We start from the raw sequence: 15,583 nt of genomic DNA on the forward strand, positions 1-15,583 counted from the left end.
GTGGTGGGAATTGTGTGGAGTTGTACCCCTCTTATCCTATGGTTTTGTAAATGTTTCCTTTTTATAAAAATAAATAAATAAATAAAAGAACTCATACTGGGTCTTTCTGCTACTTAAATCCAGGTTCTCTGCCCTATTATTATTTTTTTTCTTGACTAATGATGCTGGAGAAGCCACTTTCTTTTCCTTTTTATTTATTTTTTATATTTATTTATTTGTTTATTTTTGGATAGAGATAGAGAGAAATTGAGAGGAGTTGGGGAGATAGAGAGGGAGAGGGAGACAGACACCTACAACGCTGCCTCACACTTGTGAAGCTTTCCCCTTTACAGGTGGGCACCAGGAACCTGGGACCTTGTGCAGTGTAATGTGTGCGCTTAATCAGGTGTGCCACCGCCTGGCACCTTCTTTTCCTTTTTATTAGTGATTTAATATTGATTCACAAAATCTTAAGATAATAGGGATATAATTCCACAACGTTCCTGCCACCAGAGTTCTGTGTCCTCATTTCCCTTATTGGAAACTGCAATAGTTCTCCCATGGTCACAGATATGGGTTGACCTTATAATTATCTATAACTACATATATGCCCAATTTTTCTATGTTCTTGCCTTCACTTCCTTTCTTTTTTTTAAAAGGATTTTAAAAAATATTTTATTTATTTATTCCCTTTTTGTTGCCCTTGTTGTTTTATTGTTGTAGTTATTATTGTTGTCATTGTTGTTGGATAGGACAGAGAGAAATGGAGAGAGGAGGGGAAGACAGAGGGAGGGAGAGAAAGATAGACACCTGCAGACCTGCAGGTGGGGAGCCAGGGCTCGAACCAGGATCCTTGCTCCGGTCCTTGTTCTTAGCGCCACCTGCGCTTAACCCTCTGCACTTAACCCTCTGTGCTACATCCCGACCCCCCTTCACTTCCTTTCTAAGTCACACCTACACCTATTACTATTTCCAAATGTCCTTCCTCCCCCCCCCCCCATAAGGGAAATAGTGCCTGGGAGAAACCATTTGTTTGTTTTTGTTTTTAATATTTATTTATTTATTCCCTTTTGTTGCCCTTGTTGTTTTATTATTGCAGTAGAAACCACTTTTTTAAAAAGAGTTCTTTCCTACCCACTTGGATTTGCAGAGAAGACCTCTGTTTGTTTTTCAAGGTGCATGGGAACTCCAGCCAACCACTCTGCAGACTGCAAGGGGTCAGGGACAGTGTGTCCCCCAATGGAAGAAGGTCCCTAAGAGTGTCCTTCTTGGCCAAGCCTGTACACCTATGTGACTGTCCTCATGCCAGTATGTGCACACATGAACACACACGGACATATACATGCACACACCACCTTGTCTTCCCTAACTCTGACTTAGTCTACAGAAACTCAGGGGGTGGGTGCAGGGGGAGACTTCCTGGGGCAGTAACTGGACAAGGAAAAAGACATGTCAGAGGGGCCTGAGAGTCCCACACTCTCTGCAGCCCCTACATCTTATTTGGCTTTAAGAGGGCTATGTGCTTGACATAAGCCACAAGGAAGTCAAGAAAGTCACAAAGAAGTCACTGGGCCCTGGGGACAAGGAATGAGGGAGGGGGAGGCTGAACTCCAGAGAGAGAGAGAGAGAGTTTGGATTCATGTAACAAATGTACCATAGCCTTTGGATACATGTCATTTCTTTTCTTATGTGTGTGTGTGTGTGGGGGGGGGGAGCACCTGAGAGAGATTGGCCTGAGCACCACCAAGCTTCAGCCAAAGCTACCCTCTCCTCTCAGCCACCTTCCTCTCCTTATTTCATCCCCTGTGTTTTCTGTCTGGAGCGTCCAAGCCCTCACGGTAAGTCCCCTACACCCTCTCGTTTTCTCTAGATCATTCTAGCATTCATTAATGAGGATCAGAGCTGCACCAGAATCAGCCCCTAGCTCACAGGATTAGGACTTTGTGCTTCCCGGAACTTCTTAAACATCCTTCTCCCCCACCCCCCACCCACACATGGCAGAAGCCAGGGCTGTGTCCACGAGCATGCCCGGGGACCCGTAACCAGTGTCCTTGCACACCCAGCCAGAGACCTCATAGAAGTCTCAGAAAGGACAAGTGCTTATCTCCATCCCGCTTCCATCCTGCCAGGAGAATGAGGGTGTCACTGGAAGTTCTGGGACCCCCATTTTCCACAGGAGTGTGCAATGGACCAGCGCTGCCGGGAGCTCACTGTTCCTTGCAAGAAGTCCCAAGTTAAGGACAGTGCCCAGCACCACAACCAGGCAGTGGTAAGCCACACAGAGAGAGCCAGTGCACAGTCTCAGGGCAGTCTTCCCAGTAAACACTCCCCACTAGGGCCGACTCAGGTTCCGCCTCCTCTGGAAGCAGCCTCATTTGTCACAAGGAAATTCACATGCCCACGCACGGAGGAGAGACTTCCCATGCCAACCCCAGGAAAACAGGGTAGGACACCCCCCTCCCGGCTCCGGCCCCTCCTGGTGACAAAACACTGCTGGGAGACATCTGCATTCTGGGGTGAGCCCTGTGGACTTGCCAACTGGTTCCTCCCAGAAGCACCTCCAGAATGTGCCAGCACCCCAGTTCCCCTGGAAATGAACCTGAAGCTGGCAGAATAAAACGTGTCACCCTCCTCAGACCCCTGGTCCCACAGCCACAAGCATCATTCTATCCTTCCACATATCCTCAGAGAGGATGGGAAATGTATGTGTGTGTGTGTGTGTGTGTGTGTGTGTGTGTGTGTGTGTGTGTGTGTGTGTGAGAGAGAGAGAGAGAGAGAGAGAGAGAGAGAGAGACAGAAAGAAAGGAGAGAGACAGAAAGAAAGGCAGGTGTTGGGGGACCAGGAGAGAGGAGTCTTGATAATGAACATCTTCAGGACACCCCAAGCCCCCCATCTGATAGCAGTCCCATTTCATATTATGGGATAGTGAGGAGGTCTCCCCCCACACACTATTGAGCTTCTGTTTCATGAAGCAGAAATTGGGGTGAAGGAGAGATCCATACTGCCAGCTCTTTGCAGGGCCATCACTTCTGAAGCACCAAGTGCTTTGCCAACACTCTTCATCTCTAAGGGGAGACACATCCTAGTGGTGGGGTCGGGATCTCCGGGCCTCCCTCCAGTCCCCCCTCCGCCCCCCCCCCCGTCCCCAGCCCCACTGTCACTCACTCACCTCCATGGACATCTCCTTCTGGAGTATCTTCTTAGTCTCCTTTTCACAGAAGTTGAGCATGGCCTCGCGGTTGTAGGTACCTGTGGCTGGCTTGTCAGTCTGGTTTCTCTGCAGCAGCCCCACCGGGACGCTCCCGTCGGGGTCTACCACGTCCAGCTCCTTCTCCAGCTCCTCCATCTCCTCGGGGGACAGGGTGGACAGCAGGCTGTCAATGTCAGGGTCCTCGCTCACCTGCCGCCGGTACTTAGCCACCTTGGACATCTTGGCAAAGTGGGCTACAGCTCTTATGTGTGGTAACAGGGGGTCCTGGTGGTCTGTGAAGGGGCTGGCTGAACTGTTTCAGGGGGGTCCTTGTGGGCTGGGAAAGGGCTGGCTGGGCTGTTCCAGGGGATTCCTGGTGAGGGGGCTGAGCTGTTCCGGAAGGAGCAGAGCAGACTTGGAAGCAAACCCCCAGCTGGTTGAGGACCGCAGCTCCTCTGCCCAGTTGAGCTGAGTGCAGGTGCTCAAGCGTTAACTGGAGGAGCACGGTCCCCAGGCCTGGGGCTAGTGGACCCTGGCTGCCTCCCCAGCGACCAATGAGGCCCCAGGCCTGCCGGCCTGGCCCTGGCAAGCCAATCATCTCCTGGGGGGCGGGCCTGCCTCTCTGTCAGAGCTGTTTGAAACTTGAGGACATTCCAGGGAATCTTGGAGCGCTGTGTGACCAAATTTAGTTCGGAGCATTTAGCCTTTTAAAGACAAGTTGGGGGGGGGGGTATGCAATGAGAAAAAGATACCAAAATATGCAGAGGCTGGCAGAGGCTGGCAGAGGCGGACTAGAACCACCGAGAGCCAGGAGAGCAGGGCAGGGTTGGAGCACTGGGTTCATTAGGAATTCTCTGTGGAGGAGACGCTGCTGTGGTCAGTGTGTGGTCCACTGACTCCTCTCTGCTGTATTTGGGCATGTGCTGGGGGGACTCCTGGTCTTTTATAGCACCTGGGAAGAGCCTGGGTTCAAGGCACTGGGGAACCCCCCAACCCCCCCCAACACACACACACACACACACACACACACACACACACACACACTTCTTCTGCCTGGGAGAGTCTAAGAGCTGAGCATCGGAGCCCCTGTCCACTTTGGCCACTTGAGAGAGCGAGAGAAAATGAACACAAACCCCTACTGTGTGTGTGCCCGAGCTGAGCCCTGGCAGGCCATCTGGGACTCCATGTTTGAAGTCAGGGACCTCTTAAATGGCTGTGGATTCCCACAACACTCCGAGGCTCATGGGAAGCGGGCCTGAGGCTCCCTTCATTCTTATCTGTCTCTTCCCCTGCTACAGCAGCACCAGACAGACCAGACCTCCTCTGGAAAAGTGAAGAGGAGCCGGCGCCCACAGGCCACCACCCACACAGAAATCCAGAGGGACTCATCAGAGCTTCTTCAGGGAAACGCAGTTCTGGGCTGCAGGGAGAGATACGGTTGCAGCAGGGCTGGCAGCTTTTGTAGAAGGGCTTTCCACTGCTCATCCATCACACCGCCCTGCACAAGTCACAGAGACATTCAATCTCCTGCCCCCCTCCCTCCAGCCACAAAATCCCTTCTAGAAGCCCTGGTGTAACCCATCGGGGTAGATGCTTCGATCTTTCCTGGCATCTTTCCATCCTAAGGCAGAGAGACAGTCACTTGATCAGCATTTACTGAGTCCAGGGATCACCCGGGACAAAAACTTGGCCCAGCCTCTTCACACTCACTAGTCCAGCTTCAGGTGAAGGCTGAAGTGGGGAATGGCTGGCTGGGGGTGAGGGGGTTGGTGGGGAGGGTCCAGAGGGGAGGCGGCTAGCTTCAGAGAAAGAGGGGAGAAGAAGCCTAGGTTTAAGCACTTGGTGCTTCTGAGTGCTGACTGCATGCCAGGGCTTGTTCTCAGAGCAGTAGGTGGAATACAGAGACCAAGCCAGCTTAGCCCCTGCCTTCTTGGAGACTGTCAGTTCTTCTCCTAGCGTTTGCCACTCTGTCAGTGAAGACAGTAAACGACTCATTTCAAATGATTCATTTAAAAAGTCAAAGTTGGGAATCGGGCGGCGGTAGAGCAGCGGGTTAAGTGCACGTGGCACAAAGCGCAAGGACTGGAGTAAGGATCCAGTTTGAGCCCCCGGCTCCCCACCTGCAGGGGAGTCGCTTCACAAGCGGTGAAGCAGGTCTGCAGGTGTCTATCTTTCTCTCCCCCTGTCTGTCTCCTCCTCCTCTATCCATTTCTCTGTCCTAACAACGACAATATCAATAACAATAATAACTACAACAACAATGGCAACAAAAGGGAAAATAAATAAAATAAAAAATAAATTTAAATAAATTTTAAAAAATAAATAAAAAGTCAAAGTTAAGGCCCAGAAGGTGGCGCAGTGGCTTTGAAGTTTGGATTTTAAAGCACAAGGGTGAATGGAGAAATAACTGGTACAATGTTGGGCTCACATGTCTGAGGTTCCTGGTTCAATTCCCAGCACCACATTTACCAGAGTGGTGCTCTGGCTTTTCTCTCTCTGTATGTGTGTGTCTCATGTGAAGCTTTCACTCTCACACACATATTTAATGAATAAATCATAAAGAAAAAAATACTGGAGGTAAATAGCATAATGATTATGCAAAGAGATTCTGGTGTCTAAGGCTCCAAATTCCCAAGTTTAATCCACCACAGCACCATAAGCCAGAACTGAAGTGCTCTGGGGAAAAAAAAAAAAAAACAGCACTAAGAAAAAAATTGAAATAAATAAAAAGATAAAAGCGGGTGGGGGTGATAGCATAATGGTTATGCAAACAGACTCTCCTGCCTGAGGCTCTAAGGTCACAGGTTCAATCCCCCACACCAACATAAGCCAGAGTTGAGCAGTGCTCTGGTAAAAAAAAACAAAACAGATTAAAGCATGAATTAGTGAGCTCATTAATTGTCAAATCGATGTTCTGGTTTTCCCTTGTGTTAATAAATACATAAATCTTTAAAAGAAATTTAAGTTTAGTGGTCCGGGAGGTGGCGCAGTAGATAAACATTGGACTCTCAAGCATGAGGTACTGAGTTCAATCCCCAGCAGCACATGTACCAGAGTGATGTCTGGTTCTTTCTCTCTCTCTCCTCCTATCTTTCTCATAAATAAATAAAGTCTTTTAAAAAAAGAAAGAAAGAAAGAAAGAAATTTAAGCTTAAGGACTGGGTGGTCGTGTACCTGGTTGAACGCACATGTTATAGTGCACAAGGACCCGGGTTCGAGCCCCTGGTGCCCACCTGCAGAAGGAAAGCTTTGCAAGTGGTGAAGCAGGGCTGCAGGTGTCTCTCTTTCTCTCTCCCTCTCTATCTCCCCTACCCTCTTGATTTCTGACTCTCTATCCAATAAATAAAGATAACAAAAAATTTTTTTTTAAAACCTAGAAATGGGTGGGGGAAGATAGCATAATGGTTATGCAAAGAGATTCTCACACCTGAGGCTCCAAAGTCCCAGGTTCAATCCCCCACACCACCATAATCCAGAGCTGAGCAGTGCTCTGGTATTTCTCTCTGTATCTTTCTCTCTCTGCATCTCTCTCAAAAATAATAAATAAATAAAATACTTTTTAAAAAACCTAAAAAAAAACTTTAAAAAAATTTTTTAAAACTTAAAAAAAACCTTAAACTAAGGAAAAAGCTCATCCGGTAAGGCAAAGACTTGCAAGCCTAAGGCTCCTGGTTTGATCCCTAGCATCACATAAAACAGAGTGGTGCACTAGTTTCCTTCTCTCTCAACTTTACCTCATATAAAATAAGTTCAAATAAATAGTGGTCCAGAAAAGTGTCAAGCTCTCAAGCACGAGACCCCGGTTTCAATCCCCGGCATCACATGCGCCACAGTGATGCTCTAGTTCTTTCCATCGCTCTCTCACAAGTAAATATATTTTTTCTATTTTATTGCTACTAGGTTATCGATGGAGCTTGGGGCTTGGAGCTTGGGGCTTGGGGCTTGGGGCTCGCGGCTCGGGGCTCGCGACTTGGGACTAGGTGCTGGCACTATGAATCCATTGCTCTTGGTGACAGCCATTTTTCCTTTTTTAAAATATTTATTTTATTTATTCCTTTTTGTTGCCCTTGTTGTTTTATTGTTGTATTTGTTGTTGGATAGAACAGAGAGAAATGGAGAGAGTAGGGGGAAGACAGAGAGGGGGAGAGAAAGATAGACACCTGCAGACCTGCTTCACCGCCTGCGAAGCGACTCCCCTGCAGGTGGGGAGCCGGGGCTTGAACCGGGATCCTTGAGCCAGTTCTTGTGCTCCTCCCCCCCCCCTTTTTTTTTTTTGATGTGATAGGACAGAGAGAAATTGCTGGGCAGAGGAGATAGCATAATAGTTATATGCAAAGAGGTTTCAAATTCCCAGGTTTAATCCCCCACACGACTATAAGCCCAAGCTAAGTAGTGTTCTGGTCCAAATAAATAAAAATGTTCAATTAAAAAAAAAAAAGAAAGAAAGAAATTGCTCATGAAGCTTCTCACTGCAGGTGGAGACCAGGGACTCATATCTGGTCCTTGTACACTATACTGTGTGTGCTTAGTTGGGGCTGGCCCCAATAAACACATCTTTAAAAAAAAATTAGGGAGTCATGTGGTGGCGCAGCGGGTTAAGTGGACGTGGCGCAAAGCACAAGGACTGGCGTAAGGGTCCCAGTTCGAGCCCCCGGCTCCCCACCTGTAGGGGAGTTGCTTCACAAGGGGTGAAGCAGGTCTGCAAGTGTCTATCTTTCTCTCCCCCTCTCTGTCTTCCTCTCCTCTCTCCATTTCTCTCTGTCCTATCCAATAATAACAACATCAATAACCACAACAATGTTAAACAACAAGGGCAACAAAAGGGAAAATAAATATTTAAAAAAATTTTAAAAGAAGGGAGGAAAATATTAAAAGTCTGCAAAGTGCCTCAAAAGTGTACTAGAGTCATGAACAAATACAGTAGGGGAAGCGGGGCAGTAGGATGGCCTCTGGATTAAAGTGTAGCCTCTGCCACCTCTGGGACCCTGTGTCAGGGCCTCTGTGTGTGACTGCACCCTCTTCTCTGAGCCTGGGCTCCATCATCTTGACAATAAGGTGGTTGTGCTGACCTTGTAGAACTGATAAGAACATGAAAGCTGAATGTACACAGACATTTGAATCAGTTAACCCACCTAGTCCATTTGCCTCTCACACACTAAACAGACAATAATAATTTGTAACTATTAAAATTATTTGTGTTTCTTCTTGTCCTGGGCTCATTCGCCACCCTGCCACTTCTCTCCTCTTTGTCTTTCTATTTGTCAGCAGCAACCTCCCTAAACACACATGTGCACACATACTGATCTTTTCATTCATTCAATGACACATTTATTCTACTACTATTATGTTTATATAACACCCTGCCGGTCATCATAGAAAATTACTTACAACAAGATCATTCTCTGAGAAGTGTAGAGAGAGAACTATGCTGGTTATTTGAGGAGAGATAGCATAATGCTTATGCAAAGAGATAAAATATTTATTTTATTTCTTGTACCTGAGGCTCCAAAGTTCCAGGTTCAATTCCCTGCACCACCATAAACCAGAGCTGAACAGTGCTCTGGTAAAAGATAAGTTAACTAATTAAAAAAATAATAACTTTGGTGCCGTGGAACTGCATATATCCTGTAATTTTATTTTTACTTATTATTGTTATTTTAATTGTGATCAGGGCTATTAATGGGGTTTGGCGTCGGCACTACAAATCCACTCACTGCTCCAGGCAGTCAATTTTTCCTATTTTTATTTTATTTTATTTTTAGCTATGATGGAGAGAAATTGAGAGAGGACAAGGAGATAGAGAAAGTGAGAGAAAGACACCTGCAGACCCACTTCACCGCTTATGAAGTGTCTCCCCGCTCCCCCGAAGGTCTTTGCACTTGATAATATATGTGCTTAACCAGGTGTACCACCACCCAGCCTCCAAATTTTACAATCTTGTAGACCACTATTGATTAATCACAAGTAAAAAGGAATGGTTTGGGAGTCGGGCGGTAGCGCAGTGGGTTAAGCACACGTGCGCGAAGCGCAGTGACCAGAAGAAGGATCCCGGTTCGAGCCCCTAGCTAGCTCCCCACCTGCAGGGGAGTCGCTTCCTCCTCTCTGTCTTCCCCTCCTCTCTCCGTTTCTATCTGTCTTAACAAAGACGACATCAATAACAACAACAATAATAACTAGAACAACGATTAAAAAACAAGGGCAACAAAAGGGAAAATAAATAAATAAACAAACAAACAAAAAACAGAAATGGTGGGAGTCGGCGGTAGTGCAGTTGGTTAAGCCCACATGGAACCAAGCGCAAGGACCATCGTAGGGATCCCGGTTGGAGCCCCCCGGCTCCCCACCTGCAGGGGAGTCGCTTCACAGGCGGTGAAGCAGGTCTGCAGGTGTGTATCTTTCTCTCCCCATCTCTGTCTTCCCCTCCTCTCTCCATTTCTCTCTGTCCTATCTAACAACAACGACATCAATAACAACAGCAGTAACTACAACAACAATGAAAAACAAGGGCAACAAAAGGGAAAATAAAAATTAATTAATTAATTAATTAAAAAATGGTTTTAAAATATTTAATGAGGGAGTCTGGCGGTGGCGCAGCGGGTTAAGCGCACGTGGCGCAAAGCGCAAGGACTGGCATAAGGATCCCGGTTGAGCCTCCGGCTCCCCACCTACAGGGGCATCACTTCACAGGCGTTGAAGCAGGTCTGCAGATGTCTATCTTTCTCTCCCCGTCTGTCTTCCCCGCCTCTCTCCATTTCTCTGTCCTATCCAACAAGGATGACATCAAGAACAACAATAATAACTACAACAATAAAACAACAAGGACAACAGAAGGGAAAATAAATAAATATAAAAAGAAACAAAGAAATGTTTAATAAAGTGAAATGCATAGTTTAATGGAATGAAAATAAGTGTGTTCTAAGGTAAAGTGAAGAATAAAGATAAGCACTTTGGGGCTTTTTGTTTATTTTGTAATTTAAATTTCTTCTTATTATTTATATTTGTTTATTTATCTATGCGCAGCACAGCTATAGCTTATGGTGGTATGGAGGATTGAACCTAGGACCTCAGAGCCTTGGGAGTTAGTCTATTTGCATAACCATCATGCTATCTCTCCCCCACCCAAGGTAAGTGCATTTTTTGTTTGTTTAAATTTTTAAAAAATATTTTATTTATTAATGAGAAAGATAGGAGGAGAGAGAAAGAACCAGATATCACTCTGGCACATGTGCGGCCAGGGATCGAACTCAGGACCTCCTGCTTGAGAGTCCAAAGCTTTATCACTGCCATCTCCCGGACCACTGTTTAAAATTCTTTTAGGGTGGTCGAGCGGTAGCACAGCGGGCTAAGTGCACTTGGCGCAAAGCGCAAGCACCATAAGGATCCCGGTTCGAGCCCCGCCCCCACCCCTCCCTGCTCCCCACCTGCAGGAGTGTCACTTCACAGGTGGTGAAGGAGGTTTGCAAGTGTCTATCTTTCTCTACCCCTCTCCGTCTTCCCCTTCTTTCTCCATTTCTCTCTGTCCAACCCAACAACGAACGACATCAACAAAAACAATAATAACCACAAGGGCAACAAAAGGGGAAAAAAAAAAAAAAAGGCCTCCAGGAGCTGTGGATTCATGGTGCAGGCACCGAGCTCCAACAATAACCCTGGAGACAAAAAATAAAATAAAATAAAATAAAATAAAATAAGATAAAATAAGATAAAATAAAATAAAATTCTTTTAGAACTAAAAAGTAGCTCTGCTAGTAAAGTGCACATTTTACCATGCTTAAAGACCTGGGTTCGAACCTCTGACATTCCATGGGAGCACGGAGATTGAAAGAATAAAGTAAAGTATAAAATAAAGTATCTACTAGGAATGGTGCAATCAGGAAAGCGTCGAGCCCTATATAATATATATAATTTTAAAATTTTAATTTATTTCATGAGAGATGTCAGAGCACCATGCTGTGCTAGGGATCAAACCTGGAACCTCAGGCATGTGATTTCCCCCCCCCCCAGTTTTAACTTTTTTTTTTTTTTTTTTTTTTTACACAATTCCCACCGCCCAATCTCCATATCCCACCCCCTCCCCCGATAGCTTTCCCATTCTCTATCCCTCTGGGAGCATGGACCCAGGGTCATTGAGGGTTGCAGAAGGTAGAAGGTCTGGCTTCTGTAATTGCTTCCTCGCTGAACATGGGCGTTGACTGGTCGGTCCACACTCCCAGTCTGCCTCTCTCTTTCCCTAGTAGGATGGGTCTCTGGGGAAGCTGAGCTCCAGGACACATTGGTGGTGTCTTCAATCCAGGGAAGTCTGGCTGGCATCCTGATGACACCTGGAACCTGGTGACTGAAAAGAGAGTTAACATACAAAGCCAAACAAATTGTTGAGCAATCATGGACCCAAAGCTTGGAAGAGTGGAGAGGAAGTATTAGGGAGGTACTCGCTGCAAACTCTAGTATACTTCTGCTTTCTTACTTTGGTGCCATACTCCAAACTCAGTCAATTTCTGCTTTGCGTTTCTACTTCTTCTTCCTTTTTTTTTTTTTTTTTTACATGCATAACATTCCCCAGATTCCCATTTAGCAATACAACCCCCACTATTTCATTCATCATTTTTCATGGACCTGTATTCTCCCCACCCACCCACCCACCCCAGAGTCTTTTACTTTGGTGTAATACTCCAATTCCATTTTAGGTTCGACTTGTTAGTTTTAACTTTTTTAAAAAAATATTTTTTATTTATTTATCAATGAGAGGGATAGGAAGAGAGAGGGAAAGAACCAGACATCATTCTGGTACATGTGCTGACGGGGATCAAACTTAGGACCTAATGCTTGAGAGTCCAATGCTTTATCCACTGCACCACCTCCAGGACCAACCCCTAGTTTTAATTGTATTCTATTTTGTATGTGTCATTCCACTGCTCCTTGTCGGGCTGAGGTTGTTGACGGGAGACAGACGACCAGGAACTCATGGTTGAGCTGTACGCAGTATCTCTTTATTCATGCAGGACGCAGCGCAATCTATACCAAGCTAGACTAAACTAACAACTAACTAAAACGAACAATGTTGTCTTTATATATATTTCCCAAGTAGGGTGTGATATATTTCCCAAGTAGGGTGTGAACAGGATGTGATGCAGAGAGGGTGGAGAGAAAAGTGACTGGTGAAAATCAGGGTGTGACAAGGAGAGGATCAGGGTGTGACAAGGAGAGGGGGTGGAGCAGGTGAGAATTCTACCACTAAACCACCAATGCCCTGGAGGGAAGGTGGTGCTTTATGTAAATGTAAAAGTGATTTATGTAAATAGACGGCAGTGGTTATGTAAATAGAATACAGTGGTTATGTAAATAGAATGCAGTGTTAAGCAGGGGGGATTTAAACCAAATGAAACAGAAGGGGTTTTTAAAAGCAGAATTAAAAGATACCAACAGCTCCTGACAGACTCCTAATTTTTAAAATTTTTATTATTATTTTCTCTTTTGTTGCCCTTGTTTTTTTATTGTTGTTGTAGTCATTGTAGTCATTCAATAGGACAGAGAGAAATGGAGAGAAGAGGGAAGACAAAGAGGGGGAGAGAAACAGAGACACCTGTAGACCTGCTTCACCAGTTGTGAAGCGACCCCCCTGCAGGTGGGGAGCTGGAGGCTCAAACCGGGATGCAGCACCTGCGCTTAACCCACTGTGCTACCGCCCGACTCCCCAGACTCCTATTTTTTTTTCCAGCTAAAGGGTGAGAGACAGAGATCCAGATAGAGGAAAGATATCACAGCATCACTCATGAAGCTTCTCTTTTGCATGGTGCTTCTATGTAGTGCTCAGGATCTTGAATTTGGGTCCTTGCATGTAAAGTGTCCTTTCTACCAGGTGAGGTATCTTCTGGCCCCATTAACCATTTTTTTTTAATAAATCTTAATTTCCTATTCCATTATTTGTTTCTCTTTTATTTGATACTGAAATACAGAGGGAGGAGGAAGAGAGAGGGAGGAAGAGAGACACCTGCAGCACTGCTCCACCACTTGTGAAACTTCTCCCCCCAGATGGAGACCAAGAGCTTGAACCCAGGTCCTTGCACATGGTAATGCATGCACTCTAATGGGTATGTCACTGCCTGGCAACAGTAACAAAATTTTTTTTTGCCTCCAGGGTTATTGCTGGGGCTCAGTGCCTGCACCACGAATCCTCTGCTCCTGGAGGCCATTTTCCCATTTTTGTTGCCCTTGGTGTTTTTATTGTTATTGGTGTTATAGCTGTTGTTATTGTTTTGTTTGTTTTTTTAATATTTTATTTATTTTATTTTTGAGAGAGATACAGAGGGAGAGAGAGAGAGGAACACCAGAGCACTGCTCAGCTCTGGCTTATGGTGGTATGGGGGATTGAATCTGGGACTTTGGAGCCTCAGGCATGAGTGTTTCTTTGCATAACCATTATGCTATCTCCCCCGCCCAGCTGTTGTTATTGCTGTTGGATAGACCAGAGAGAAATCAAAAGAGGAGAGGAAGACAGAGAGGGGAGAGACAGACACCTGCAGACCTGCTTCACTGATTGTGAAGTGACCCCCTTGTAGGTGGGGAGCTGGGGGCTTGCACTGGGATCCTTACCAGTCCTTGCGCTTTGGGCCATGTGCACTTAATCCACTGCGCTACTGCCTGGCTCTCCAGAAACAGATTTATTTATTTATTTATTTATTTATTTATTTATTTATTTATTCCCATTTGTTGCCCTTGTTGTTTTACTATTGTAGTTATTATTGTTGTTATTATTGATATCATCGTTGTTGGATAGGACAGAGAGAAATGGAGAGAGGAGGGGAAGATCGAGAGGGGGAGAGAAAGACAGACACCTGCAGACCTGCTTCACCACCTGTGAAACAACTCCCCTGCAGGTGGGGAGCCGGGGGCTCAAACTGGGATCCTTACGCGGTCCTCGCGCTTTATGCCACGTGCGCTTAACCCGCTACGCTACCACCCGACACTCACAGTAACAGATTATTTAATTGAAGTATCACTGTATTAAAATGTAATAGGGGACTGGCAAGATAGTTGAGTGGCTATGTAACAGACTCTCACACTTGGGGCTCAAAGGTAGCAGGCTCAGTCCCCGGCACCACCATAAGCCAGTGTTCTGGTGAAAACAAACTGCAAAAGTGGTATATAGATTTTAGTGTACATCACTGGTGACCATCATATAGATCCCCCTTTGTCTTATTACCACCACTTCCCCCCTAAAAAAACAAAAGAAAGAAAGAAAGGAAGGAAGGAATGAAGGAAGAAAGAAAGAAGAAAAAGAAACTGCTGTTTCAGTCTGCTTTCCTTTTCATTCTAGTCCAGAAAGGACTTCCAAAAGAGGCATCATCCTCTGGGATCTATTGTCCTCTGCAGCATCTAAGTTGAGGTCTACCTACGCCAAGAGCAGCTTTCTTACCCAGTCCCCTACAATCCTTCTTTCTTAGGCTTTCTGTCAAAAATGTCTGTGCGTGGTCCGGAAGGTGGCACAGTGGATGAGGCTTTGGACTCTCAAGCATGAGGTCCTGAGTTCAATTCCCAGCAACACATGTTCAGAGTGATATCTCTCTCCTATCATTTCTCATGAATGAATAAATAAAATCTTAAAAAAATATATTGTGCTTCTTGGGGGCCGGGTGGTGGCACATCTGGATGAGTGCACATGTTATAATGCACAAAGACCTGGGTTCAAGTCCCCAGTCCCCATCTGCAGGGAGAAAACTTTGCAAGTAGTGAAGCAGGGCTGCAGGTGTCTCTCTGTCTCCTCCTTCCCTCTTGATTTCTGGCTGTCTCTATCCAATAAGTGAAGATTAAAAAAAAAATGTGTTTCCCAAACAGGAGCTGGGGTCTGAATGCAAACACTCTCCTCTAGCTCATGGGCAATCTGCATTCAGCACCCTTCTCGTCTGGGCCGAGTGGGCTCTTTCCAGGGACATATTCCAATTATGAATCCAGAGTTCCCAGACTCGAAGGGAAGAACTGGCTTCCTACTGACGGTGTCCACATAGGCACCTCTGTCTCCACCCTAGGACCCACAATGCCAAACCACTGGCTTTTTTCATATGGTTCAGACTGATGTCTTTCATTTCCTAGAGCCCTAGAGCTACCCTTCTACCATTCACAGATTCTAAAAGCCTTATTTCAAAGGCCTCACAGCTGGGACTGGAGTATTCTGGAACCCAGAACCCAGGAGTATAGCTTCTCTAGCCCTTATAATACTTGACCTTGCCCCACTGTTCTGTGTGGGAGGGGATCATGGGGTGGGTCATGGTTATTCAACTTCAGAACCTCCTTCTGCCTGAAACAAACTCTTCTTGGGCTTTGGGGATTCTGGCATGGCTTATCCCCAGAGAAAAAAAAGTGCTCTAGTGCCAGAGGGGTGGGGAGAGAAGAAAGGAGAGCTGCCCAGGGTCTAAGCA

The 15,583-nt window shown here is 46.0% G+C and overlaps 1 protein-coding gene across 1 annotated transcript in view; it reads right to left on the reverse strand.

Moving 5' to 3' along the window:
* Nucleotides 1–3,728, reverse strand: part of LMOD1 (leiomodin 1) — a 55,213-nt gene extending 51,485 nt beyond the window's left edge. Inside the window, exon 1 of the mRNA XM_007522089.3 lies at nt 3,150–3,728. Within this exon, the coding sequence (XP_007522151.1) occupies nt 3,150–3,410 (261 nt within the window). The 5' untranslated portion in view covers nt 3,411–3,728. The remainder of the gene's footprint in view (nt 1–3,149) is intronic.
* Nucleotides 3,729–15,583: the final 11,855 nt, after the last annotated feature.

Source organism: Erinaceus europaeus, chromosome 19, assembly GCF_950295315.1.
Source record: "Erinaceus europaeus chromosome 19, mEriEur2.1, whole genome shotgun sequence".
Lineage (NCBI taxonomy): Eukaryota > Metazoa > Chordata > Mammalia > Eulipotyphla > Erinaceidae > Erinaceus > Erinaceus europaeus.